At 38.1% G+C, this 27,260-nt stretch overlaps 1 protein-coding gene across 9 annotated transcripts in view; it reads right to left on the reverse strand.

Moving 5' to 3' along the window:
- MTMR3 (myotubularin related protein 3) overlaps window positions 1–27,260 on the reverse strand; it is a 79,815-nt gene that overhangs the window by 28,723 nt on the left and 23,832 nt on the right. For 8 of the 9 annotated variants that reach the window (XM_036353727.1, XM_036353728.1, XM_036353726.1 and 5 more), the window contains 6 exons: window positions 17,116–17,166; window positions 15,470–15,554; window positions 12,741–12,830; window positions 12,231–12,347; window positions 3,000–3,082; window positions 868–1,034 (listed from right to left, as the gene is read on the reverse strand). In XM_036353727.1, coding sequence (XP_036209620.1) covers window positions 868–1,034; window positions 3,000–3,082; window positions 12,231–12,347; window positions 12,741–12,830; window positions 15,470–15,472 — 460 coding nt within the window. In that variant the 5' untranslated portion in view covers window positions 15,473–15,554; window positions 17,116–17,166. Of the gene's footprint in view, window positions 1–867; window positions 1,035–2,999; window positions 3,083–12,230; window positions 12,348–12,740; window positions 12,831–15,469; window positions 15,555–17,115; window positions 17,167–21,458; window positions 21,484–27,260 lie in introns of those variants that run through there. The other variant, XM_036353729.1, reaches the window with a different exon arrangement.

Raw genomic sequence — 27,260 nt, forward strand, 5'->3', positions numbered from 1 at the left:
GATTCAGGATTAAAAACTGAGGTTTAAAGAAAAAAAAAATCCCAAGAGTAAACTTTATTGGAAGAAAGCTCACAACTCTGTACCACTTAGGAATCCAAGACTTTGCTCCCAAACTGGATACAGTAAAGACTTCATGTTGGACCAGAAAAGTTATATTTATAGCAACATAAAGTTCACAGACAACTATACGGAGAAATAACATGAACTTATTAGTCAAAGCCATTTCTGAGGGAGAAAGATAGTAAATGCGACAAAGATTTAATGAGGAGTCAGGAAGTCTGGGTTTCAGCACAGACTCAGCTTCTCTGTCCTGAAGGAAGTCACCTGGCCTCTGAACCTCTGTTTCATCATCTTGGGATGAAAGGGGTGACAATAGTAACCTATGGCTTGAAAATTCAAAGACAGTGAAAGACCTTTTTATATTCTACTATTACATGGCCTAACCTCACACTTCTATGCCTTTACTCATGCTACTTGCTCTATCATTCTTTCCCCCATTCTCTAATCAATGAACTCTCATCCAACCTTCAAAGCCTACTCAAAAGCCACTACTAACGTGAAGTCTTCCCAGACCTGTACACAATCCTCACGGCTCCTTTCTACTAGGCTCCCCGATCACCCATCAAATCTTACTGTACAGTTGGTTTTTAAGCCCAGTAGATTGTGATGCCAAATCTTGTGTTCTTTCCTTCCCCTGAAAGGCAGGAAACATGCTCTACTCGGCTTGTAAGAATGATGGGCACATGCTAAGTGTTGCATAAAATATACACTGACTGACTATATGAGTGCTTAGGGGTCCCATTTCATGTTAGGGTACCTCAGTAGCAGTTCGTAAAGCCACTACTGGCATGTTTTAGAAAGGCCTACCTGGTCTGCACAGGTCTCCATGTTGCTCTTTTTCACTGGCATACACCTCCATGCACCAAGCATGGTATGCAAATGAGAAGAGATCTTCTATTTTAGCAGGTGGTCGGATTGCATTGTTCAGTCTCTTAAGCCACTCTTGACATTGCTCAAAAGTTGAAAACTGACACCTTTGTAAAGCGAAACAAGTACAGATGTAATCAGAAGACAGATAACAATAAAACCTAAGAAAAGCCACATTTTAAGAGTGCCTACTCATGATGAGGTGATAACTACAGTCAAAAAAGCGTTAGAAGTGGTCATTCACATGTTTATCATTTATAATAAAAATAGGCCAACAAATTTTAGCCAATGGTGTAAAATGTCAAAAAGAAGAAAACTGGACATATGGGAAACTTATGTTGTTAGGACTAATGAAATCTCTTCTGAGACTGATTGTCAATTATTAAAGTAAAATGGCAGTTATTCTCTTCCATGAGTGGAATTTCATTCTATTTCTTCCATCAAAGCTTTATAGTTGTCCCTCCCAAGAAATATGTTTAGAGAAGTCCTTTTGTTTTGTTATGATATGTTAGGCTGAGCTCAAATCACAGCCATACTTTTTGCCACTTAGGAAATAATTTCAAAATTTGTCTATTTAGCAATGAGAATAAATCAGCAACTTTATATCCAAAATAAGATAAATTACATTACAGTATTCAGCTATTACCATGTAGGAAACAAAATTTTATTATTAATTGCAACTTTCAGAATATATAACTAAGGTTAAAATAATTAATGTAAATATACTTTACCTTTTCAGATGCAGTGTTTAAAATCGAGCAACTAATAAGCAATCTTTTTAAACTGTGAGTTATAGCCAGTATCTATCAAAAGCAAGCCAAATCTCAATGGGTAAAAAGCAACTATACATATTTACCTTAAAACCAAAAAGGTCAACTAAACCTCTCCCTTGTCCCAATCAATGTGGCTCATCAACATGCCAGCACACAATGTTTATTGGCACTCCAGAACAGGTCAAAGAGAAAAAGTAAAAACTTGGGGAATTTAAAACTTGCAGAGCTACTAAATTTAAAAAGGTATTTCAGGCATCATTTTGCAACCATTACAGTAAAGATTAGATCAGATAAAAACATTACTGGATGCTAAATCTTTGGAGAAATTTGGTGAGAAACAAGAATCTGCATTGTCTTACAGTGCCTCCCATAGACTATTTATTAGTTGCAAGGGAGAAAGTTTAGAAATTATGGTGACACCTTAATAGAGAGATCAAAATTAACATCACCAATAAGGGACAGCTGGATACTGTTTGCCTCCAGACGTAATACAATACCCTGAAAAGGACACAACCTCATGGGTATAGTGTAACAGCTGAGAATGTACAACCTCAATTTAATCATGAGGAAACACTGGACAGACAAAATAAGAAACAGTCTATTAAAAGACAGTATTCTTCAAAATGTCATAAAGAAAAAAAAATGCCATAAAGACAAAGCTGGTGAGAAACATTCCAGGTTAAAGAAGGCTATAGAATCATGCCAGCTAAATGTAGTACCTGACCTTGACTGGATCCTGTTCTGAGCTAGGTGGGGTAGGGGCAATGCTGTAAAGGGCATTATGTCAACTAACAAATTTGGAATATGAATTGTAGATTGGATAAAAGTATTATAAGTGTAAAATAGTGAAGTTGATAATGATACTGTGGTTATATAAAAAAAATCCCTATTCTTAGGAAAGCACATGAAAGTATTTCAAGGTGAAGAGCCATGATTATATTAACTTACTTTCAAATTGTTCAGTAAAGAATATATATCACACACACACACACACACACACACACACACACACACACAAAGCCCCTGCAAACGATAGAGCAAATGGGGTAAAATGTTAACGATACAGGTGTTCTTTGTACTATTTTTATTTTTGCATTTTTGTAAATTTGAAAATATTTCCCAATAAATTTAAAAATACCTTTCAAATAGCAAAGTAACCTAAAATATTTCAGACAGTAACTACTCAAAAATATTCCCACAAGGCTGATCCTCAAAAGCTCTTTTTCTGTTAACAAACCATAAATCCATTCTCTAAAACGTCTTTTCCACAATAAACAGCAGCATAAACACGCCACATACCTGATAACTTTGCAATCTTTGCAAGTCAAATGAAGCTGAAATATATCTCGGCATTCAACACTTTCTATAAGCTGTAATGGAACCTGCAATTAAAAGAGATAAAGCCCCCTTAGTAAAAAGGCACGGACCGACCCTGCAGCTCTTCAGTGTGTCCGACAAGAGTGAACAGCAAGCTCCCCAGGGCAAGGAGAAACAGAGCCGCACACTTATCCGGCTCACTAGTACTCACGTGCTTTACTACTGGGTGAATCAGGGTTTCCCCTTCTCTGTCTCTAAATCAAAAACACAAGTCAGGAAGAGGAGACACCACCTCTGGAAGAATGGGGAAATATGTCATCTCGCAAGCAACAAACTCACAAGCTCAACACTCAGTACTTCTTGAGAAGCTATAGCCAGCTGTGATTTGTAATGACACAGAAGCTGAAGGGAACCATAATAGTAATCCTGTCTTGTTTACAGAAAAGAACTGTAGATCAAAGTGCTGGTGGGACTACACTTGTCCTTTGCCCCAAATCATAAAGTGAGCCTGTGGCTTTGTGTCAGTCAGCAAAGAAGCATCCTGAAAAAGACAAGTCTAAACTGCCTGCAGGTTGCAAAGAAAAGACAGGGCAGTAGATGCTGGCCAGGCTTTCTGCTCAGTAAAATAGGCTTATAGCTATCAAGGAGGAAGGAGCAGACCACACAGTGGGCAAAGGTCCTAAAACTAGCGAGGTCTAATTTATTTTAAAAGACCAGTTGAGGAGCCCTGTTGCCAAGTGGGACTTGAGATATGAGCAAGTTAGAATGATTTTCTTCCTGCCAATCAGGTCAGCAGACTCTACTGAATGAACACAGGAGTAAATACAACAATAAAAAGCAAAAGAAGGGAGACAGGATGGGAAAGCATATAAACAGGGTGACAAATCCTCAAGTTGACATGAAACTCCTCCCCCTCTCCCTCCACTCATCCTGACTCAATCCTGGCTTCAAATAGCAATTTTCAAAACTTCTAAAGAAAGCCTGATAAAGCCTAGTGGATACTCCTGCTCCTTGGAAAAGGTTAGACCACTGCCTCTGACACTGTATCATGCTAGCCAAAATATGGCCATGGGAGTTGCAAGTAGCCTTCAAACAATTCGTGTTTAGCATAGAAGAGGGAGGCAGTCTTCTCCAACACAGACAGAAACAAGGGAATGCTGGCTGCATAAGGTGGCTCTCATGTTAGCTGAGCCTTTTCGGAAACCCTGTCCTACCATGCAGTTGCCAAAGTCAGCAGAGAACTCTTAGAACAAGGATGTGGGGATCCAAAAAAGCCCCATGCTGGACGTCTAGGACCAAGAAACAGAAACCGGGGCAGGGATTAAAAAAAAAAGAACAAAGCAAAATAATAATATTCAGATACTGGCTGGGAGTATCTACTCAAGACCAGGGCCTTCTTGCTTAGTTCTAAGTCTATAATCTGCAAATTTTGCTTACACTTGTAACAGGACTGGGAGTAAAAGAAAGGCTATGAAATCTTGCCTGTGTTCTGAGAAAAAAAGCAGCACTGGCCCTCGGTTTTTTAAGTCCTTAACCCCAAGGTGCTGTGAGAAACGAGCTGATACAGCTAAAAATTCTCTCAAGACCTGTACATCTAAGAAGGAAAACAATAATAACAATGTATTAGTAAGAATAAACTGCGAAGGAGGAATATGAGATTAAGAGGAGAGCTCTGATTCATTCTCAGGACAGTACTCGGTAACAGACTCTCGTATTGTTTTCCTTTCTTTAGGTAACCTCCTCCCTCCTCCCTTTGCAGTGAGTGAGCTTTACAAATTCAAGTGGAGAGGCTGCAATCTCAGCAGTTACCTGCCCCCCAGGTCCCCTTGACTGCTTGAAAAGCCCCCTCAGCCCCAAAAGAAAAACAAAAGTGGCTGCAAGACTGACAATTAAGAGGCCTGAGTTATTTCAAATATTAAAGATATCCCCTCTTTTTCCCCCACATTGACACCTCTGTCCCGCTCCCCCAGGCCTTCACCACACTACTGTCTGTCTGTCCATGGGTTATGCATATATGCATATAAATTCTTTGGTTAATCTCTTCCCAACACCTGCTCTCTGAAATACACCCCCTTCCCTCTGAAATCCGTTAGTCTGTTGCATGCTTCAATGTCTCTGGATCTATTTTGTTCGTTAGTTTATTTTGTTCATTAGATTCCAAATGTAAGTGAGATCATGAAGAGGCCTGAGTTCTAATCTCAATCTTCGAAAATTTTACCAACTAAAATTTTGCCTGCTTCCAGACTTCCTTAGATGAGCTTCCCTCCTTCCTATATGCCACCAGTCTCTACTTTCTGAACCTCAGATGGTCACAACTTAGGAATTCCAGGTACAGGGAATGCGAAGGGAATGAGAAGAGCCTGCGGTTCAGTGAGTGAGCTTTACACATCCAAGTGCAGAGGCTGCGATCTCAGCAGTTACCTGGACCCCAGGGCCCCTTAGATTAAACCAATTAATGCTCTTAGCAGTTGCTGGAGAGAGTGGACACCAGCCTGTGCTACTTAGCTACAACGAACAGGTAAGTTTTATATCCCTCCTACTGGACCAGAGCACAAGGGCCTATGCCCAGACTTCCAGAATAAAACTAATGAAACATGTCAGAGCATGTAAAAAATGTGCTCCCTAAAATGCATTTGATATACAAATGTTCATGTATTTTAACATGACAAATTTAAAGAACAAAGATGTTGGTTGCTAATATGCAGATACTAGAAACACCAGTGTATACCACACGTACTCAAGTCGTAGATCTATACAACAGCAGATTTCAAGACTCATGCAGATTGTTACATGCACTGAAGTTTAATATGCAGCAGGAACAGGAACATACAGAAGAAAAATACCTGATTTTATATCAATGAACATCTTCCTTTTTCCTTCTACTTCTACCTCAATATTCCCGTCTTCACTGTTCCTTCCACAGAGTGCTTCCTCTTCTAAGAAGATAGAACTGGCCTTCTTTTCCTCTTCATTTCTCCAACCAAAACATACTAAGTTTCTCTGCATTTTTTAAGGCCCACGCCATCGCTTTAGCTTTTTCAACTTTCCTCACATATGAAGAGGACCTCTTACCATTTCTGTAACTAAACATACCCAACAACCACTCTCATAGGCAAACAATTACAGATTCAAGAGCCAGACCATTTTACAGACTAGGAAGGTTCGCCGCTGCACTATAAGCTAGTGACCAACTCAGGACAGTAACCCATGACAGTCCTCCAGTCCAGGCTCCCTTCGTTATATATATGATGTATGTTTCTTCCTTTAAGACTGCACTTCACTTCTGTATGCACTCTACTTTTGTTTCTTCTTTCTCAATTAAGGCCCCTCCCTCAGGGGTCTTCAAGAGGCAAATAGAATCTAAACCAAGATTCCTTAGAGGTAATTTTACCCATGGAAGAGTAGTCAGAAATCTAAAGCCACATTCAAATCCTCTCTAGCTCACTGATTCAAATGTTTTCGAGCAATTCATTTTCTTTTTGTTATTTTTTCCTCTATCGTCTAGCTTGGTAATTCTATCTCCCTTTACAGTGCTCCTCCTCTTATGAATTTCACCAAACTCATGCTCAAAACAATGCATCAAACACACAAAGTGCTGTTAATCGATTTCTCAAAAGGCCAAAAGTTACATCATGAACACCAAAACTCATAAGAGCATCAATCCAAAGCAGAAGAGCAGCAATTAAAGACTTAATAGACATGCACAGGTACTGAAGCCCCCCAGTACCGTCCCACTCGGGGATGTGTGCGCACTCACATGCACACGTGTACTGTTTGAGCACCAGAACTGAAAAGCAGGATAATTCCTACCTTTTAAAAACAAATACCCCCTTTATAGCCTGAATGGGAAGTACTAATCTTGTATGTACATTTGAAGTAAAAATGATAGTAACTAAGTGAAAATAAAGCTATGATTCTAAACCTAAAATCTGTAATAAACTGGAATATCTGGGCACTAAATCTTATCCTTTAAAAACCAGTCCTAAAAAGAAGACTGTCACAGGCTAAAGACATAAACTTTTTATTGCTCTCCTTTGATATTCATAAGCTACTCTTCCAGCACTGGTGCCAGATGCCTCTGCTGACATATGAATGCTAAGGCCAAAGTGTATTCAGTGTTAATAATAACCTCTTCATGTTTGGAGAAGAAAGATTTTTGATGTACTACAGTCAGACAATTGAAAATGTGAAAAAATGCTAAGAAAGGTGTTTCCAGCTGCTACACTTCCACCTTTTTCCTCAGAAGCATTAACAGGACATCCTAGAAACAGAAATTCTAATGTCCTTTTAGATACTGATGTTGATTTTCCAAAAATTTCTAGTTGAAATTCAGTTTTCATTTTTTGAAGGTCACAATTCCATGAACTCAAAAATAGTTAAAATGAGCTCAAAAAAAGCTGTGGGGCTTTTTCCTCACCCCACAAATTGTTCTCATTATAGGGTACCACTAGAACATTGTCTAGTAAGAGGGAAGGGACTCATGCAGAATGGACACATTTTGCTGACTTGCAAGGTGAGCATCTGACATTCAAAACCAATTTGCTCCAGGCACATGTGCAAAAATCGCCTAGGTTTCTCATGCTACTTACTGGGACTTCAGAAGCAGTAGATTGAGAGGCAGTCTATTGAATTACACAAAAATTGTTTTAGACTTTCATGAATTCCACTTGAGTACTTTTTTGTTTATAAATTAGCTGAGCATCAAAGAAATATATTTGTACATAAGTAAAAATATAGTTTGGGCAAAGCACAGAATGGGGGCAATTCATACCTTAAATGCTACCAATGAACTCTACTACCGAGGTTCTTTACCCTAGAAATTTAAAACTTGATATCCAGTGACTGTGTGTGAATTACAGTACACAATACTTTTGGCATCTAAGTCTACAGACTTTCACTCAATGTGTAAAATTGAAAGAATATATGTGATGAATAGTAACTAGATTTACAATGCTGTGGTATATACAAATATCAAATTATAATGTTGTACAGCTGTAATATATGTAATCTTGTATACTAATTTTTACAAAAAAAAACACCACTTTTTAAGAATATATAATATCAGGTTGCTATTTAAAACCTGAGTGTAAATTATTTTCTAAAGTACTAAATATATTGATTTAAAAACATACAAAATGATGCAAACTGGGGCCTGCCACAATATATACTGGCACATTTTGGGCTTTGACGGTTGAAATGTGTTTGAATATCCTTCAAAGGGAGTCTGTTGCTCTCACTCACTTTATTGAAATATTCATCTGCTGAGGGAGAAAGAAAAGGAGGGAGGGAGCGGCAACCCCACCAACTCTCTAGTCTCCATCCAGCACCTAGCAGGAGGAGCCACTGTTTCTTGGAGTAATCACAGGTTTTAGGAACCTCAGCACTAGCTGTGATGCAAGTAATTTATTTGTATGGAGAAGTCATAGTCTCCTTCTATCTGAAATATTTAAAGTCACTGCAATACCAAAATAATTCTGCACAATCATTTTTCTAGACAGCCATTATACTGGACTTTTTAAGTCCCATGCAGGCTCTATGCCTAGAGGGTTATAATGCTATCTGAGAAAACACTTTTAGGTGAGAAAATATGTCGAAGGTATGTACATTGGTAAATTTCTTAAGCATATCTTTCAGTCACAAAGAGGGACCAACATTTACAATGAACAACCCACTTATACAGCTACCCTTAGAGACATTGACATGGGCCTATCACACAGATATGTTGTTTTAAAATGAGCTTTAAATCTACAAAGGATTTTAAAATGGTCTAATAGCCATTTCAAGCCCATATTAACTTTAATTCACATAATACAGGGGTGGGCAAAGTAGGTTTACAGTTTTCAGTACACAGAACAGTTTATTATTTTTTTTTTAACTTTTTTTTTATATATATATTTTATTGATTTTTTACAGAGAGGAAGGGAGAGGGATAGAGAGTCAGAAACATCGATGAGAGAGATACATTGATCAGCTGCCTCCTGCACATCCCCCAATGGGGATGTGCCCGCAACCCAGGTACATGCCCTTGACCGGAATCGAACCTGGGACCTTTCAGTCCGCAGGGCGACGCTCTATCCACTGAGCCAAACCGGTTTCGGCAACAGTTTATTATTATATTATTACTTATTTATTTGTAAACCTACTTTTGCCTACTACTATATTTACTGAATATCATGGTACCAGGAGATATGCTGGATGCTGAAGACACAAAGATGAATAACCAAAAAACTTCAGCATATCCGGTAAATGTTGTAAAGGTGTGGTCAAGATACAGAAGAGCAGCCAGGACTGTAATAAACTGCCAGGGAGGAACTGGGACTAAGAAAGACATCACAGAAGTTATCACCAGATTTGGGTTTTGAAAGATGAAAAAGAGTTCCCTGAGCAGGAGAGAAGAGAGAGAACTCGGAGTGTGAGATTATGGCTGAATAGTCCAGGGAGGATATACCGTTTTATTAACACCAAGGGGAGAAGGGAGAAAAGATGGAAACAGAAAAGCTGGCAGGGACCAAGTACCAAATACCCTGAGATCATGCTAAGTAATTCCATCTTAAAAGCAATAAAGAAATACTGAAAGGCTTGAGGCTGGTGAACGACATGATCAAATCCATGCTCTCTCTCCAATAGACCCTATTCCAGAATAGATCTAAAAATAGTCCCTAAAATACTTGGCCATAAACCAACAACCTGAGAAATAGGGGACTGAACGGAAAAACGCAATGATATGCAACTGTATCATCCCCACATGCAATTTAAGTAGAATTTCATTGATTCCAGCCATTTAACACAAGATTAAATTGAACAATTCTACTTACTACAGTAGTCCCCCTTATCTGTGGGGGACATGTTCTCAAACACCCCACTGGATACCTGAATCTGTAGACAGAGCCGAACCCTATGTACACTGTGACTTTTTCCTACACACACAGTGGTTTCTGCCCCCTCCTTATTGGCAGTTTTGCTTTCTGTGAAATCAGTTACCCATGGGTCGACCGTGGTCCAAAAATATGAAATGAAAAATTATAGAAATAATTCATAAGTTTTCAATCACATGCCATTCTGAGTACTGTCATGAAATCTTGTGCTATCCTGTTCCATCCCACCCAGGACGCAAGTTGCCCTTTGTCCAGCATCTCCATGCTGTGTGGTACCTGCCCATTAGTCGCTTAGTAGCTGTCTTGGTTATCAACTGTTGCAGTACTGCAGTGCTCGCATTCGAGTAACCCTTATTTAACTTAATAATGGCCCCAATTTATTACCATATATTGTTATAATTGTTCTATTTTATTATTAGTTATTGTTAATCTCTTACTGTGCCTAATTTATAAATTAAACTTTATCATAAGTATGTATGAATAGGAAAAACACAGTACATATATACCAGGTTCAGTGCTATTCAAAATTTCAGGCATCCAATGGGGACCTTGGCATATATTCCCCATAGATAAGGGGGGACTATTGTACATACCTCTTCACTTAAAGGAAGCACTTTATGGCTTCTCTTTAGCATATCCCAATTGCCAGCATCACTACTCTTGCACTCTGGGGCCATCTAGGGTGGCATAAGATTTTATCACACTGCTCAGAATGGTGTGCAACTAAAAACTTATGAATTGTGTTGTTTTTAATCTTTACCCGAGGACATGCTTAGAGAGAAGAGGAAAGGGGAGAGGGAAGAGGAAAGGGGGAAGGGAGGGGGGAGGGGAGGGGAAGGAAGAAGAAGGGAAGGGAAGGGGAGAGGAGGGGAGGGATAGATATCAGTTGCCTTTTGTACATTTGTACATGCCCTGACCAGGGATGGAACCTGAAACTCAGGTATGTGCCCTGACTGGGAATCGAACCATCAACCTTTTGGTGCACAGGACGAAGCTCAACCAACTGAGCCACTCCAGCCAGGCAAAACATATGAATTGTTTATTTCCAGAATTTTCCATTTAGTCTTTTCAGACCACAGTTGACCATGGCTAACTGGAATTGCACAAAGCAAAACTGCAAAAGGTGGGGGACTACTATATTACTGTCATTACTTTCACAGTAACTGGTGGGGAATTTCTGGTTGCTGGAATTTTAAAAGTTTCTATCCTGTCCCCTCCTATGACAACTATGCATTCCAAATGGACCCTCCTAAACACAGTGCAATATGGAATGAAAGCACAGCATGCCTCTTTCCTTGATGAATCCAATGTGTATTAATAGCTGATGAACAGAAATCTTAAGTAACAGCTATGACAGTAGACCAAATCTAGAAGCCAGAAGGAATTCAGGCCACAATGGTTCCTGGATATAAATGCTTAACTACAAAGAATAATAACAAAGACTACATAAATAATAAATGCCGACTATAAAGAAAATGGCAGCTATTTGAGTCTTTTGACCAAAAAAAAAAGAGAATGTGATGAAGGAGTTGGGTAACTTTTGAATCAATGAAAAAAATAAACTTAAGTGACAGATATCAAAGAATCCCAAATGATCCTCAAAACACACGATCTGAATGATGTCTTAATACACTTCTCTGTGCTAGAACCGAAGTGCAGAAAGGCACAATGCTGGCAAATAAAGAAAGAAGGAGGCATTCATTGGTGGGAGTACACAAATTTTTGTGCCTTTGTGGTGAAAGGCACATTAATTGAAAACTATTAATAATGGCAGTGACTGAAGAACCAGTTCACTCAGAGTACCCTCATAAGTAAAACGGATAAATGCACTCTATGGATTGAGAGCCTTCCTTTTCTTTGGGAATACATAGTCCATTAAACAACTGAACATTGTACTTAACATTTATACTTATACCACTATGGAGCCATTAGACTAATTTCATCCTATGATAGTCTACACTGAGCTCAAAGTACACCTCATCATTTGACATCAGGATCCAGGAAATTATCTCAACTGAGGCAGTAGTTAACTATTAAAGGTTGAAGAATGAAAGTCTATACAGCCTTTGCACCTTTATGAAACTTAATGATACAGCATTACTTAGGGCAAATCAATTCAGTAATACTAAACAATGGACACCTCAGCTGACAACTACAGGTATCATTTTAAATCAAGCATTACAACTGCTTGCTAACCTAGTGTCACCTGGTGCCAAACTGAGAAAAAAGCAGAGTATAGTGTTTTCACACCCAACCCTGTATAACACTCCTCTCATTGAGAACATGAACCAGTTTTTTTACTTTCCTTCTCCATCTACTTTAGTTGGTAATCACTTACATTAACAAGAGACTCCTTGAACTTGATATGAAGTCTGTAATTAGAAAGGGCAATGATGGCATCCTCAGCACGGCCCACATACTCTGTGCTTTCTCCATGAAGTTCAAGGAAAGGAACCTTCAAAATGGAAGCAGAAACCCTTCAAAGTTCTGAAGCAGTAAATCAAAGTCTTCACAGGTCAGATAAATGGATGATGAAACATCCTCTGTTACTCAAACTTAGAACACAATACATAAGTGGGTAAGGGACTGGGCTTATGTCCACATAATTCGAATATACCTAGTTATTCAAATTCTAGACTTCTGAAGGAATGACACAGATGAACATCTCAAACAGTCAATTCTCAGGAAATAAGTCTTCTAAAAGGAAAGATGTTTTCCAGCTGCATTTCTACTATGTGCATGGCTTAGGAAGAAAGATACATATTATATAGTACATTACTTCAAACCATTAGCTCACTACATTACTATGATGCTAAATACTTTTCAATCAAAAGTGGCCTGTAATTACCTGAAGATTCTCATCCTCCCGGATCAGCTGCTTCCTGGGAAAGATCTGATTGGCCTGGATGCACTCAAGGCTGTGCCGAGTCTCTTCATCCTGAAGAAGAAAAAAAAAAACAAAAAACTTTAAATAATTTCAAAACTCCCAGACACCCATATTTGGTTTTTCTGCCATGTTTTAATAGTGTAATCACAATGGGAGTCTGGTGATCAAAGTTAACAGGCAAAAAACTCAAGAAAAAAATATTAATCCCCAGCCCTAACCAGTTTGGCTCAGTGGATAGAGCATCGGCCTGTGAACTGAAAGGTCCCAGGTTCGATTCTGGTCAAGGGCATGTACCTTGGTTGCGGGCACATCCCCAGTAGGAGGTGTGCAGGAGGCAGCTGGTCGATGTTTCTCTCTCATCGATGTTTCTAACTCTCTATCCCTCTCCCTTCCTCTCTGTAAAAAATCAATAAAATATATTTTAAAAAAATATTAATCCCCAAAAGTGTTCCGTCTGATATATATAAGGCGCCTCTACTTAGAAAACACACTGACGCACACAAAAAACTTAATAAAAAAAAATCAAAGAGGCTAAGCGCATTTATATTAAGCAGTAATAAGTTGTTAGGACATTACCTGTAAGAGAAACAAGATATAATAGTTTTGTTCTTTTTTTATTACCTTAAATTCTTATTTTTGAAAGATACATTCTGAATTATTTAAGAATGAAATGATGTGATAACTGGAATTTGTTTCAAAATAATTAGAAGGGGAAAGGTAAGGAGGAAATGAATGGGGCATAAATGAAAACAGGATTGTCCATGAGGGATGATTGTTGAAACTGGGTAAGTGGGGGTTCACTATACCATTGTGTCTACTTTGGTTATATGTGTAATTTCCATAATAGAAAGTTTTTTAAAAATGCAAAGCGTAAGAACCAAATTTCTCAAACAGCAAGCATATGTGAAACACTATCCCTAGTTTAATATGTCTTATATTACAGAATAGATTTATTTCTATTAAGGCAATTTCAAAAAAAGCAGCAATAAATTCTAATCTAAATGGCACTTGAACTAATTATAACTTGTATTAAAATATAGTCTTTTACATTATGAATCTTTACGGTATAGGAAGATAGGAGAGAAAAGCAATATAATGGAAAGTTTGAGTATAAATTATGATGCAATTTATTTACACAGCAAACTTTGTAAAATCAAAAGCCATATCATGCTCAGCTGACGGCACTAATAATTATAATCACTAATTAGTGTTCGGACATTTCTGCATATGCTATTTATCACAATTCCAACAATTCTTTCTACCTCCTTAAAGAGGGAAACAAAATCTTACCTATAAATAAAACTTAAAGTTTTACTGAAGAGCCCTCCTAATCTTAAAACCATAATACTCTAACTAGTGTGGTCTATAGATTCTGAGACCCTTTCAAGGGGCTCTATGAGGTCAAAATCCCCTTCACAGTAATACTAAAACATTATTTGCCTTTTCTCACTGTATTGACATTTGTATTAACAGTGCAAAAAGAATTGGTGGGTATAACTGCTGGCACCTTAGTACAATCAAAGCAGGGACCCAGCAGCACCAGGATGAAGGCCACATTGTTGCTAGCTATGTGGAATACAATGAAGGACACCTTAGTACAGAACAGAGCTGCCTTAATAAGCTCATCTGCTATTCATTAGCACTGGCATATATGCCATATAAATATTAGGAAAACACTTTATCAACTCATTAAAATCTATGGGAAAACCAATAAAACATAATCTAGAAAAATAACATTAAAAGTTCATCTGTGTTTGGGTCTAAGATACATTGTTATGCCCGTAAACTAAGAAGAAATGGGCCCAGCTTGAGATGAGGGCAGTTACCTCTCCTCCTTTTAATATGAATTTCTGCACAACTAGTTTTTCTGTTTTAGTTCGTTTTTAATTTTGAAAAGCACTTTCCATCCATGTCCCTAATGAAGCTTGAAATTAATATGACCTTTTCAATTCCTTTTTTGTGCACCAGCATGAAACAGTTTGCATCTAGGAAATATCACAAGGTAGAAGCAGGACAATATTACAGAGGACTGTTCTTTTTTAAGCCTTAAAGCTCTATTTACCTATTCTCAGGGTTGATAGAAATGTGGCTGACTCATTGCTGCATCTTTTCTGCCTAGATGGCCTGGGTCCTAAATGGCCCACAAGTCACTGAAATGTCCAATAAATATCCATGCTCTCTGTAGTCAAAGGTGTGGGCAGGGGTATGCAGAGCTGCTCCACCGTCTTGGGGATAAAAATACTGCCTCAAATAAAATGGGGGAGGTAGGGAATTGCTTTTGTCCAGATAGGCAAGTCCATAAAGAATGTGTGACCATATCATAATGCTCCTACACACACACTCACACACAGTTTCGTATCTTGCTTCCTCATAAAGGAAGAAGAAACCTAGAGTCCAAGAATCATGGGTTTTAGTCTTGATTCCATTTACTACCTGACTGAAGGGAGACAATATTTAACTCACAGAATTAAAGCTAATAGAAATGAAACGGCTTTAATACACTAGAATGTTCTATAATTATTACTATTAAGAAAACCAAAAAAATAAAGGAGACAAGCAGAGTTCTGGGATAGGAAAAGTGAAATGGTTTCTTACAACAACAAAAATGGGTAATTATGATGTATTAATGTTCACTTATCAGGATAGAGTTCAATTCCAATTTTCTTCTTATTTGCTTGTTATTTACTTACCATGACAGGAGGCCCAGATTAGGAGAAGAGATCCTCGTCCCTTCTTCAGTGTATGGCAAAGCTTTTCTTTCCTTTATGCCTGGATCTTTAAAAAGGGAGATGGGGGGAAGGAGAGGGACAAAATTAGCAATTTTTCCCCAGTTGGCCATACTCCAATTAAAGGAACTACATATACACAGACCCAAAGACCTGACCAGAGTCAGCCAAGAATATGTAGAATATTACCCAGCCAATTCTCACTAGTCAAATGCAAACTCCATATGCCTTTGGGAAAATCCTCCTGGATTTTGGGCAAAAAAGTAGCACGGGCTCATATTCCTAATGTTGCTAGTAATATGAAAAATGTTATAAGCTTTGGATGAAAATAGTAAAGCAATAATAATTAAACCAACATGCAAGTACAAAAACAATACTCTTGTAATATTATAAAATGTTTTATCTGTAAGTTCAAAATGGATCTCCCTATCTGTGGGAACCAAACTGGCTTAGTAGGCAAAATTGCGTTATTGCCCCTATATTCTATATTCATCTGAAAATTCACATAAACTGTGCTAATACCTTTACCAGGTTTTTTGTTGTTATTAATCCTCACCCGAGGATATTTCTTCCATTGATTTTTATAGAGAGAGTGGAAGGGGGGATGAGGGAAAGGGAAAGGAAGAGGAGCGGGGGAGGGAGAGGGAGAGAAACATCAATGCGAGAGAACACATCGATTAATGGACTGATGGCCTCCCACACGCACAAGAGCCAGTGATCAAACCTGCAACTCAGGTAAGTACCCTTGACTGAGAATCGAACCCACGACTCTCTGGTGCTGAGGCTGATGCTCTAACCACTGAGTTACATGGGCAAGGCTCTACCGAAGTTTTAACACCTGCAAGCCGACGTGCCCATGTGTGCTAATCCGCACTTCAGCCTTGTGCGCTTGTGCAATGACTGATGAAGGAGATGTTTTAAAGCCCACTTGTGAAGAGCCTAACATGCCATGTTCAAGGTTCTGGAACAAGAAAATGATTTGGATCTAAAAACTTAAAACCAAAACAACTTCTCTTTTCAATAATATTAGATTATAATTTCCTAGATTAAACAGACGGCAGAAACAAGAGGCAGTCATTAAGACTTAGGCAGTAAGAGATACACACAGGTCTATGAAAAGGATAGGACTGGGATTAATATCCACACTGAAGACAGAGCTAACAAATTTTTAGAACTTGTTTTCTATTTAAAAATCCAATTAGTGCCACTAAGTCTAGTAACATGGCCTTGGTTCTCATATAGATATATAACAACAATTTAAGTAAATTCAAAATAAGAATCAAGTTTCAATTTAAAAGAACTTCATGTTGTTGAGGACCATCTATTTTTAAAAAAAAAAAGAGTAGGGCTACACCTCATTCAATCTCCACTTAAATACAAGTTTCCAGGCACAGTATATTATATTATGGCACAATTACATATGAAAAAAGCAACCTTGCTTGAGTTCCAGTGAAAAAACGTTTCAAGACTTACCATTAAAATGAAAATATAAGAGCTCATCTCAATAATTGTGTACATACTGTGTACAAGGACAAACAGATGCCCAAGTTAATCTGTAAATTCGTTTTACCTGCCTCAAAACAGCACAGTTGGCGGGAGGGGAGACTTACCAAGAACTTTGTCCCAAGAACTTTTTCTACTAGAAGGTCTCACAAGAAAATCTGCAAAAGAAAAACCAGCATTTTTATGAAAAATATCCTAAGAATCAAGTTAAACCACTTAGATCTGCCCACAAGACTTTTCTCTACAAGGGAGAATGCCAGGATAATACATTATCTTTAAAAATGATACAATGTGGACTATTTAGGCAACTGCAGATTTTAGAATGCTTAATTGTCCACAAAATGGACGCAATCAGGCCTCAGCATGCCTTTAGAAACTGCAGAACTATACGTACAGACAAAACTTTCCAGGAACCTACAGCTACTCCTATTTAAATGTTTTCCTCGATCAATAAAGCATCACTCTGATAGCTTCTCAGACAAATCTTTGCCACCACAGGAACAAGTACTTTAAAAAACTATATGACTACAAGAGATCTAGGCTTAGACTTGAGAGTTTAAGGTGTTTTAACACAGAATTAGCTTCTACCAAGGGATCTTTTATGTGTAAGCAAAAATTGGTCAGGGGAGGTGGGGTGGGGTTGGGGGTATAGTCTCAATACAAAGAATTACCGTCACAACTAGGCAACAATCTGACCTTTATAGGAATAAAAGACTAATCAACCTGATTCCTTTGTAAGGCTCTCTCAGTATTTGCAGACAACTCATCCCTTTGGGCTGTTTGATTACATGACATGAATTCACATATGTGAACAAGACAAAGTATCAAAATCCTAAAATGAAGGAGTCTGTCAGTACAGCACATTATTCCCCTAACCTCCAGAAACATTTTTTTAAACTGAGTAAGAACCATAAAAGGGAGACCTAACCATGCAATAATGAAGTGTTCTAACCATTTTATAAGTAGTATTTTTGCTCCCAGTAATTTAAATTTTGTAACTCATGCCATATTAACCACATACTATATTAGAAAGGAAATAAAGCTATTCATAATACGCAACTTCAAATACAAACCATACCAGAATCAAGACTGGTCTTATTAACTTGTTTAACAAGGTACAGCACAGTACAGCAGGAAAGTTTGGGGGATTTGTAAATCTCCAGGTCCTTTTCTTACTAGAGTATAATTTTTGCTGAGTATTTGAATACTGAAATACACATTATAAATTTTTTTTCTTTTATTTTTCCTTTATACTATAGGATGTTCCTGTTCAGATATGAATTGTTAAGAGCCCAATAACTCAACAATAGTGAAAATGCAGAGGAAGACACCAAAGTGAAAGTAGTAACTGCTTAAATGTATGTCCAGCAGTTATATGGGGGGAAATGTCATTAAATTCAACAGACAGGTCATGTCTAGGGGTAAGAATGAATTGATAGTGCTTGATTTAATTCAAAGAATCACTATACCTACTATAAGAACCGCCTGATATGTACTTAGAAATTATTTGATAATTTATTCTGTTAAAGATATGAGAAGTCCATTAATACAGAAGTGTTTGTGTGAAGTTTCCAAAGGTGTAAAGTTCCAAGAGGTGGACCAAACAACAGGTTGATTCAATACAACAAAAAGGTTCAGGCAGGTCTACTGCAATGACTCTTCTTCTCAATAACTGTCACCCCAAGCCACAAACATCTGTCATTGTGAAACATTTCCAACAAAAATGTAAAACTGCCCATGCCTCTTAGGACAATTTGCCAGATAAAGGCCATGTCTCTGGTGCTCCAAGTTACCTTCCCATGCTACCAGCAAGTATCCCATGAATTGCTCAGAAAGTAAGAGCAATTATGTTTGGGTGACCCTGAATATTCGTATACTTGAAGAGGTAAAACATAAAGTGGTTATATTAAATCCAAGCAACCTAAAGTGTCCAATCACAAGTGTCTTAAACACATTAACTATTGATGAACAGAGATAGCCAGGGAAGTGGGGTGGGGCAGGGATTAACTATGGTCACCGTTAAGTTTCATCTCTGAAGGGGTAAAAAATAAATCTGAAATTACCTGAAATAAGGTAAAAACTATTACAGTTACATATTATACTATGGACAGGATTTCAACTATTATAAGAGAAAACCCTAAAAAGTAAAAATTAATAGACTTGAATATTAAATACTATAATATCAGATATCACTGTGCAACTGCATTAGACAGGAGAACCTAACACAAAAACCCTTTAAGGAAGAGAATGAGATAATGACTAAGAGGAAGGGCATGGAGGCCCTAAGGAGGCCAAGAATAGAATAGCTTATATGATTGATCATCTGTATGCCACCTACCATATTAGCTACAACAAGGGCAAAGAAGCATGCCAATTTAGACCATTTCCATAATAAAAGATTCCAAACAAAATGTTGTGGGGGGTTGAAGTGGGGAATAGGGAGGAGAGTTAAGCAGTATTTTTTTTTTTGGGTGGGGGGGGGGGGGAGTTAAGCAGATACATTTTAACTTCAAAAGAACACTGGAATATATTTTGCATAGACCTGTCTCCCATCCAAATGCAGGATAATTAAGAGTTCAACACTGGCCCTAACCGGTTTGGCTCAGTGGATAGAGCTTCAGCCTGCGGATTGAAGGGTCCCAGGTTCGATTCCAGTCAAGGGCATGTACCTTGGTTGTGGGCACATCCCCAGTAGGGGGTGTGCAGGAGGCAGCTGATCGATGTTTCTCTCTCATCGATGTTTCTAACTCTCTATCCCTCTCCCTTTCTCTCTATAAAAAATCAATAATATATATATTTAAAAAGAGTTCAACACTGAATAATTATAAAGGAATTTTTAAATTTTCTGCATAAAAGAACACATGTACTACGTATTAAGAAACATTCATAGCAAACTTGAGTACAGAGGCGATATAAAAGAATTCAGAGGTTTAAAATTGGTCTTTTATTTTTTAATCCTCACCGAGGATATGTTTTTATTGATTTAAGAGAGAGGGAGAGGGAAGGGGAAACATCATTCTGAGAGAGAAACATGGGTCGGTTGCCTTCTGCACGCACTCCAATCAGGGATCAAACCTACAACTTTTCAGTGTACAGGACGATGCTCCAACAAACTGAGCCAGGGCCCAAAGTGTTAACTTTTAAGTAGTAGCTTCACAAAACTGTCACTAATTTGGGCAAGTTTTTTCAGCTTTGGGGTTTCCTCATTTATGCCTAATAACTTTTCGGATATCTGAGGGATGACATAACCTTCCCAAACTAGGATTCTGTGGTATGTTGGATAGATTATTCCATGATGGAAAGATGATTTAATCAGCAGCAGGGACCAAAACCCAAGCATTTATCAGCTGAATAAAACTACTGTGGCTTGGACTTTTACTCCCTGAACAGGAGCCCAAACTTCAGCTTTTCTAAAACCCTTGTTGAAGTGAACTATAAATGAAAATAGAAACAAGGAAAGTTCAAAAAGAACAGATGCCTTCACCTACCCTAAATCCACTGTGGTGGAGATTCACTTATGTGACAAATATTTTGGGGTGATAGGCACTTTTAGGCACTAGGTAGGGATGCAGCAGTGGAGCTGCAGTCCTAAGTGTCAACTGTAATATTCTCAACAGGGCTGAATGGGCTCAGTGTGACCCCCCACACACACACTACTTATTAGGATCATGCTTTGAAGAAGGTAAAAAAAAGGAACAGTAAATATGAAATTGCAGCAGTGTCCTGATTCAGTGATATCTCCAAACAAGATGACTTAAAAAAAGAAAAAGATCTATGTCTCTTTTCTACGTCTTTTGGAAACTCTAAGTAAAGTCTGCGAGTTTTCAGGGATCCAAACTCAAACTCATCATCAGTGTACTGCATTCCTCTGCCAGCTGCAGGACACAGATAAACAGCTAAAATATTATCATTTCCTAAGCAAAACCCACAACCTTCTAGTTGAGAAACAAAATCCAGTATGTTGTCAGAAACCATTAGCTGAACTCCATGTTATAATCACATTTCTGTATCAATAAGTTTTTTACTGATAATAAGTCTCTTGAACCATCAACACTTATGATAATGTTCACTGTAACAAGTAAAATCTCCATTTCAATAGATAATGACCAAAGATCAATCTTGGTAATTCTGTGACCACGAGTGGTTCTTTTTTTTTTTTTTTTTTTGGCAAGGGGGGAGGGACAGGGATGGAGATAGACTTTTTTTTTAGTGTGGGAGATGTTCTGAATACCGTACTTCCCTTCCTCCCTCTAAAATCTATAAATAAAATTTTTAAATAAAAGCCAAGCAAGATCATTTTATCTAAGTGCCAGAGGTAGTTCAATATTTATTATTGCTCCAGCATAGGAAAAATGTTTCCTGACTTTTGTTTCTTTGATTGGTTCTGAAGTCTACCTTTAGGAAATTAAGAAAAGGCAAATTCCTGCACACTCATTCATGTCCTACTCACTCTCAGTTGCCTTTGGTGAACAGGAAAGAAGTAACTTGTTTTCCCCTGCACCCCATAGGATAAACTGCAGAGACAGGACAGAGAGAGAGAAAAGAGAACCTTATAATGACTTCTGCTCTTCTTAACATCCTATATAATAAAAGGCTAATATGCAAATCAACCGAAAGGTGGAATGACCAGTAGCTATGATGTGCACTGGCCACCAGGATGCAGACACTCAACACAGGAGCTGCCCCCTGGTGGTCAGTGCACTCCCACAGGGGGAGCGCCACTCAGCCAGAAGCCGGGCTCATGGCAGTCAGACATCCCCTGAGGGCTCCCAGACTGCAAGAGGGTGCAGGCCAGGCTTTGGGGCCCCTCTCCCCCAAGCACATGAATTTCGTGCACCGGGCCTCTAGTATCATATGATTATCTCTTAACATGAGATTGCAGACTCTGTAACTGCCTCCTACTGATTAAAGAACAAAATTTTAACTGCATTTTCTGGAAGTAAACTACACTCAAAAAATAGTTATCAGTATTATCCCAAACCTAGCTAATCTGCACATTGCTTATTAGTATATTAATATTATATATTAGAAACCTGAATGTTCCTCTCTCCATCTATACTCTTCAAAGTTCTGGGTCCCTCCACTCATCTTATTCAGAGTTAACAGGCATCAAAATGGACAAGAACCAAAAAAAAAAAGGACAAGGGCCAGAAAGCTGAATATAAATGCTAATTCATCCTTTAAGCATACAATTTAACAATGAAGAGAGGAAACAGATTTGAATTTTAAACTGCTGTTATCATAATTAAAAACTGTCCACTCAGGCTAGCCAATAGGTACATTCAGAGGAAAGAGACAAAATTCAAACAGCAGAGGCTATATGCAAGGAAGAGCCCACTCTTCTCCTGACCTAGTTAAAATGTATATACTGGCAATTAGGTAGGGAGTGGCTAATTTTTTAAAACAAGCCAATAAAACACCAAATAATCTTCAATAATACTATAATGTGGGCTTTGTTCAAAATGGTAAGTTCAAATACTTACTCTTTCAAAGCAGTTCTCCTCAATTATTAAATAGCCAAAAAACAAAAAACAGAAATTGCCTTGACCAGAACACCATCTTAAGAATCCCTTTAAAACCATACAATTCAACAGATCCCTAGAAAAAAACTGAGCCGCCCTTTTAAACTACTAATGTTTATCTCACCTAAACAGAAGGACACAAGTGACTGCCCTCCAAATACAGGAAGAAAAGGAACTTTCCAGTGTAAGTCAAAAGGTAGAATTTATCAACATGCTTTACTTAAGAAAAGAGGAGCTAATAAGAAATAAGCTCAATTCATTATTCTTCCTAATTATTTTTGTTATTTCATGACTGCACTTAAGTTAACAACTCAGAAAAACTCAGACAAGTCATAGGTTCACACTAAAAACAAAACCAAGCCTTACATTTAAAAAATTCTCAAACTATCATTTTGCTTAACCCATTAATCAGAAAGAGAGAGGGGTTTTCTTTTTTTAAAAAGCACTGTCTAAATTACTTATATTCAATTACTTATATTAATGTATTTAAATATTGGTAAAATATTCTCTAAAACAAGATGAAAAAGTTCTCAAACATACAGCCTAATATAAATCTACATTATGGAGTATACTTTTATATATTAAAAACTTCGGTACTATTCAATTCAGCATGAAAAAAATCCATATAAACAAGTAATTGGAATGATCAAGTTTACAATAAGCATGTGAACATTTAACTATTAATAATATTACACCTCCAAGGCCAATCTGAGCCAGTCATATATTTCTTTGCATTTTCCAAAATGAAAATAGTTTGTCAAAGAAACTAATGTCTGAAAGAAACAGAAGGAATAATGTGTATATCAAGCTCTCTGGTAAACAAAATGTTGTATAATATACAAAATAGCAATAAAAATGAACTAGATCAACATAATACATAGGAATGTGTATTATGAAAATAGAAAATATATACAGTACTATTCCATTCAAAAACCGACAAAACTAAAGTTCTGTTTACAAATGCATACATGGGTAACAATACAAATGAAAGCCAAACAGTGATTATCATAAAGCCAAGACAGGCTAAGAGGGAGGGAGAGAGCTACATGTAAAAAGAAACAGGCCTGGCTGGCATGGCTCAGTGGTTGAGCATCAACTTATGAACCAGGAGGTCACCATTCGATTCCCAGTCAGGGCACATGCCTGGGTTGCAGGCTCAATTCCCAGTATGGGGCATGCAAGGAGCAGCTAGTCAATGATTCTCTCTCATCACTTATGTTTCTCTCTTTCCCTCTCCCTTCCTCTCTGAAATCAATAATATTAAAAATATATGTGTAAGATACTTCTCTTATAAAAAGTAATTTACCAAGGCAAATGAATGGCTATGAACTATTTAATTGACACCAATTTTTAAAAAGATTTACTACAGATTATTATATATATATATATATATATATAAAAGCCTAAGTGACCGAACACCTATGATGCGCACTGACCACCAGGGAACAGATGCTCAACCCACAGGATCAGGCTCCTTCCTGTCTGGTTTGGGCCTGCAGGGATCGGGTCGAAACCAGCTATCCAACATCCTCCAAGGGGTCCTGGATTGTGAGAGGGTGCAGGCCAGGCGGAGGGACCCCTTCGGTGCACGAATCCATGCACGGGGCTTCTAGTTATTAAACGTCAGATAGAGCATCGATCTGCGGACTCAAGGGTCCCAGGTTCGATTCTGATCAAGGGCATGTGCCTTGGTTGCGGGCACATCCCCAGTGGAGAGTGGGCAGGAGGCAGCTGATCGGTGTTTCTCTCTCATCGATGTTTCTGACTCTCTATCCCTCTCCCTTCCTCTCTCTGTAAAAAATCAATAAAATATATATTTTTAAAAAAATCTGACATAAACATGACAGATTAATACTGTTAGTCTCTAAGTACATGAATATTCATTATATTAATTTATTATTCTATATTTTCCTTATTTAAAAATCCAAATGAAAAAGCAGGTTGTACTCTAGTCCTAGGTAAAGTATATTCTAAGCATGAGGAAGGCTGCATAACACTACCTTAGAATGATGTTACTAATAATCTGAATTTACTTTGCTCACTTCCATGCCTTCCAAGCAATCCTATCCTATATAATAAAAGCCTAATATGCAAATCGACCGAACAACAGAATGACCAGTGGAACAACCCATCACTATGACATGCACTCACCACCAGGGGGCAGACGCTCAATGCAGGAGCTGCCCCCAGCCCACAGACTCCAGGCCAGCCAAGGCAGGTGCCAGCGGGGGACCCCCAATCATCCCCTAGTCGCCCTGCAGAGGGAGGCGACCAGTGTTGGCGACAGGGCCAGCAAGCAGGCAGTGCCAGGCTGGCCAAGGCGGATGCCAGCAGGGGCCCCCCCGATCACCCCGCTGGTCACCCTGCAGATCAGTCCTAATCGCCAGCCAGGCCTAGGAACCCTACCTGTGCACAAATTTCGTGCACCAGGCCTCTAGTTATCTATAATAATAAAAGCATAATATGCTAATTAGACCAGACGACCTTCCAGATGAAGCTGGGGCTGTGTGGGAAGCCCAGGTCCTGGGTGCCGGGTGCCTGCCGGCAGCCAGAAGGAAGCCCCAGTCCCAGGTGCCAGAGGGAAGCCAGTGCCAGCAGCCAGGGGAAGGAAGGCCTACTCTTGCACAAATTTCATGCATCAGGCCTCTAGTAACTTTAATAGGGTAAGTATGCCACTCCAGTGCTCTAGTAAATTTATAAACAAAACAAAAAGGAAACTTTTTAAAAAGAACTTTTATTATAAAACTAAAAAACAAAGGTACTTACAGTGATAGAAGTCAAAATAGTGATTTCTCTTTACAGTATGTACTGATTGGGAAAGGGTTGAAGTCTTAGTGGAGGAGAGCTATAAATGTCCTATCTTAATGTGGATGTAGTTACATGGGTCTATACACATGCAAAAAGTTATCAAGATTTAATTTAAAAGTTATTACACTATTATATGTATATTATTTCTCAATTTTAAAGAATAAGAGTTAAAACAAATAGAAAGTACTTTCAGAGACCAGAGAAGTTCTCAATTTATTTTTTTTTTTTAAGTGTTCTAATTGTGTTTTGTTTGTTTTTTTAAATATATTTTATTGATCTTTTACAGAGAGGAAGGGAGAGAGATAGAGAGTTAGAAACATCGATGAGAGAGAAACATCGATCAGCTGCCTCCTGCACATCTCCTACTGGGGATGTGCCCGCAACCCAGGTACATGCCCTTGACCGGAATCGAACCTGGGACCTCTCAGTCCGCAGGCCGCTCTATCCACTGAGCCAAACCGGTTTCGGCAGAAGTTCTCAATTTAAATCCAAAACCTGTAACACAAAAGGCTGACAGGGATTATACTGGCACTCAAGATCTATTATAACCAGCCCCTATAATCTTGATTAACATGACTATACCACTGAGATGGGTATTTTTTTAAAAAGAATAACTATCGCAAAGCTTTGAGTAGAAGGTGTGCAATGCAATGAGATAAAGGCACATGCAAAGAAAGAAGAGCTGGCTGTCAGGAGTTCCCACCAAATAACATAAAATCTTGATGAGTCCATAACATTAACTGTTTTTGCAAAAGGGATAGAAATCAAATTAGATACACTCCCCTCTACTGTCTTAATCTACTTGAAAATAAAAATAAAAATATGGAAAGGTTTTTTTCCCCTTTTAATGAGACTACAGAAATGGAAAATTATTTTTTTTAAAATACAGCTTTTTAAAAGGCTAATATGCAAATAGTCCCCTTGACTGGGAGTTTGACCAGGGGGTGGCACTGGCTGGCCAACCAGCCAGAGCCATTCCCCCTGGCTGGCCCCACCCCTGATCGGCCCTGATCAGGGCAGGCCAGCCGGATCCCACTCATGCATTAATTTGTGCACTGGGCCCTAGTAATATAATAACTGTCCATGGTGGTAGATGGGTACTAAACTTATTAGGTGGAAACACTTTGTAAATTATATAAATGTCTAAACATTATGCTATACACCTGAAACTAGTATGATATTGAATGTCAACTGTAATTGAAAAATTAAAAATTAAAAAAAAACAACAAAATATAAAATACAGCTTTGGCAAAAACTAAACACTTATCATTTGGGATGTTGTCCTTTATCAAAACAATGTCTTTATGTATAAGACAACATAAACCAAAATCAATGTATGTAATGGTAAATACAGCAGGACAATGAAACTAACATTTAAGAGGCAAGTATGGAAATAGATAGGGGCATATCAACTACTGCTATCTTCATTCCACTAGGCTCTCTCCTTTCAGAGATGCAAGTACTGTTAACCTTGTTGTGTCAGTATTTCCACTGCAGAATTTAAAACAAAATCTTTTTCTAATTAAATAGTGAAGTTGCAGGTCACCATTCAGAAACTACTCTCAACTCTAAATTCAAAATATTTTAGCCAACAACTCTTAAAAGTTCATCCTTTTTAAAGTTCACTTTCTTAATAACAAACTAAATATAATCATAAGCTCAGAAGTCCAAATAAAAGGTCTGGGAATTATCATTTTTATTAAGTAATGTAATAGGCAAAACTAATCCATAGTGACCAGATCAGTGGTTTGCTGGGGCAAAGGGGAGAACTGACTGTAAAAGAGCATTAGGAACCTTTTTTGGGGGCAATGGAAATATTCTATATCTTGTAAAAGGTAATGGTTTTATAAATGTACACATCTGTCAAATTATACTAGGTTACTTCTGTTATACACAAATATCTTAAAGTTGATTTTAAAAGT

The sequence above is a fragment of the Myotis myotis genome, unplaced genomic scaffold (genome assembly GCF_014108235.1).
Source record: "Myotis myotis isolate mMyoMyo1 unplaced genomic scaffold, mMyoMyo1.p scaffold_m19_p_20, whole genome shotgun sequence".
Taxonomy (NCBI): domain Eukaryota; kingdom Metazoa; phylum Chordata; class Mammalia; order Chiroptera; family Vespertilionidae; genus Myotis; species Myotis myotis.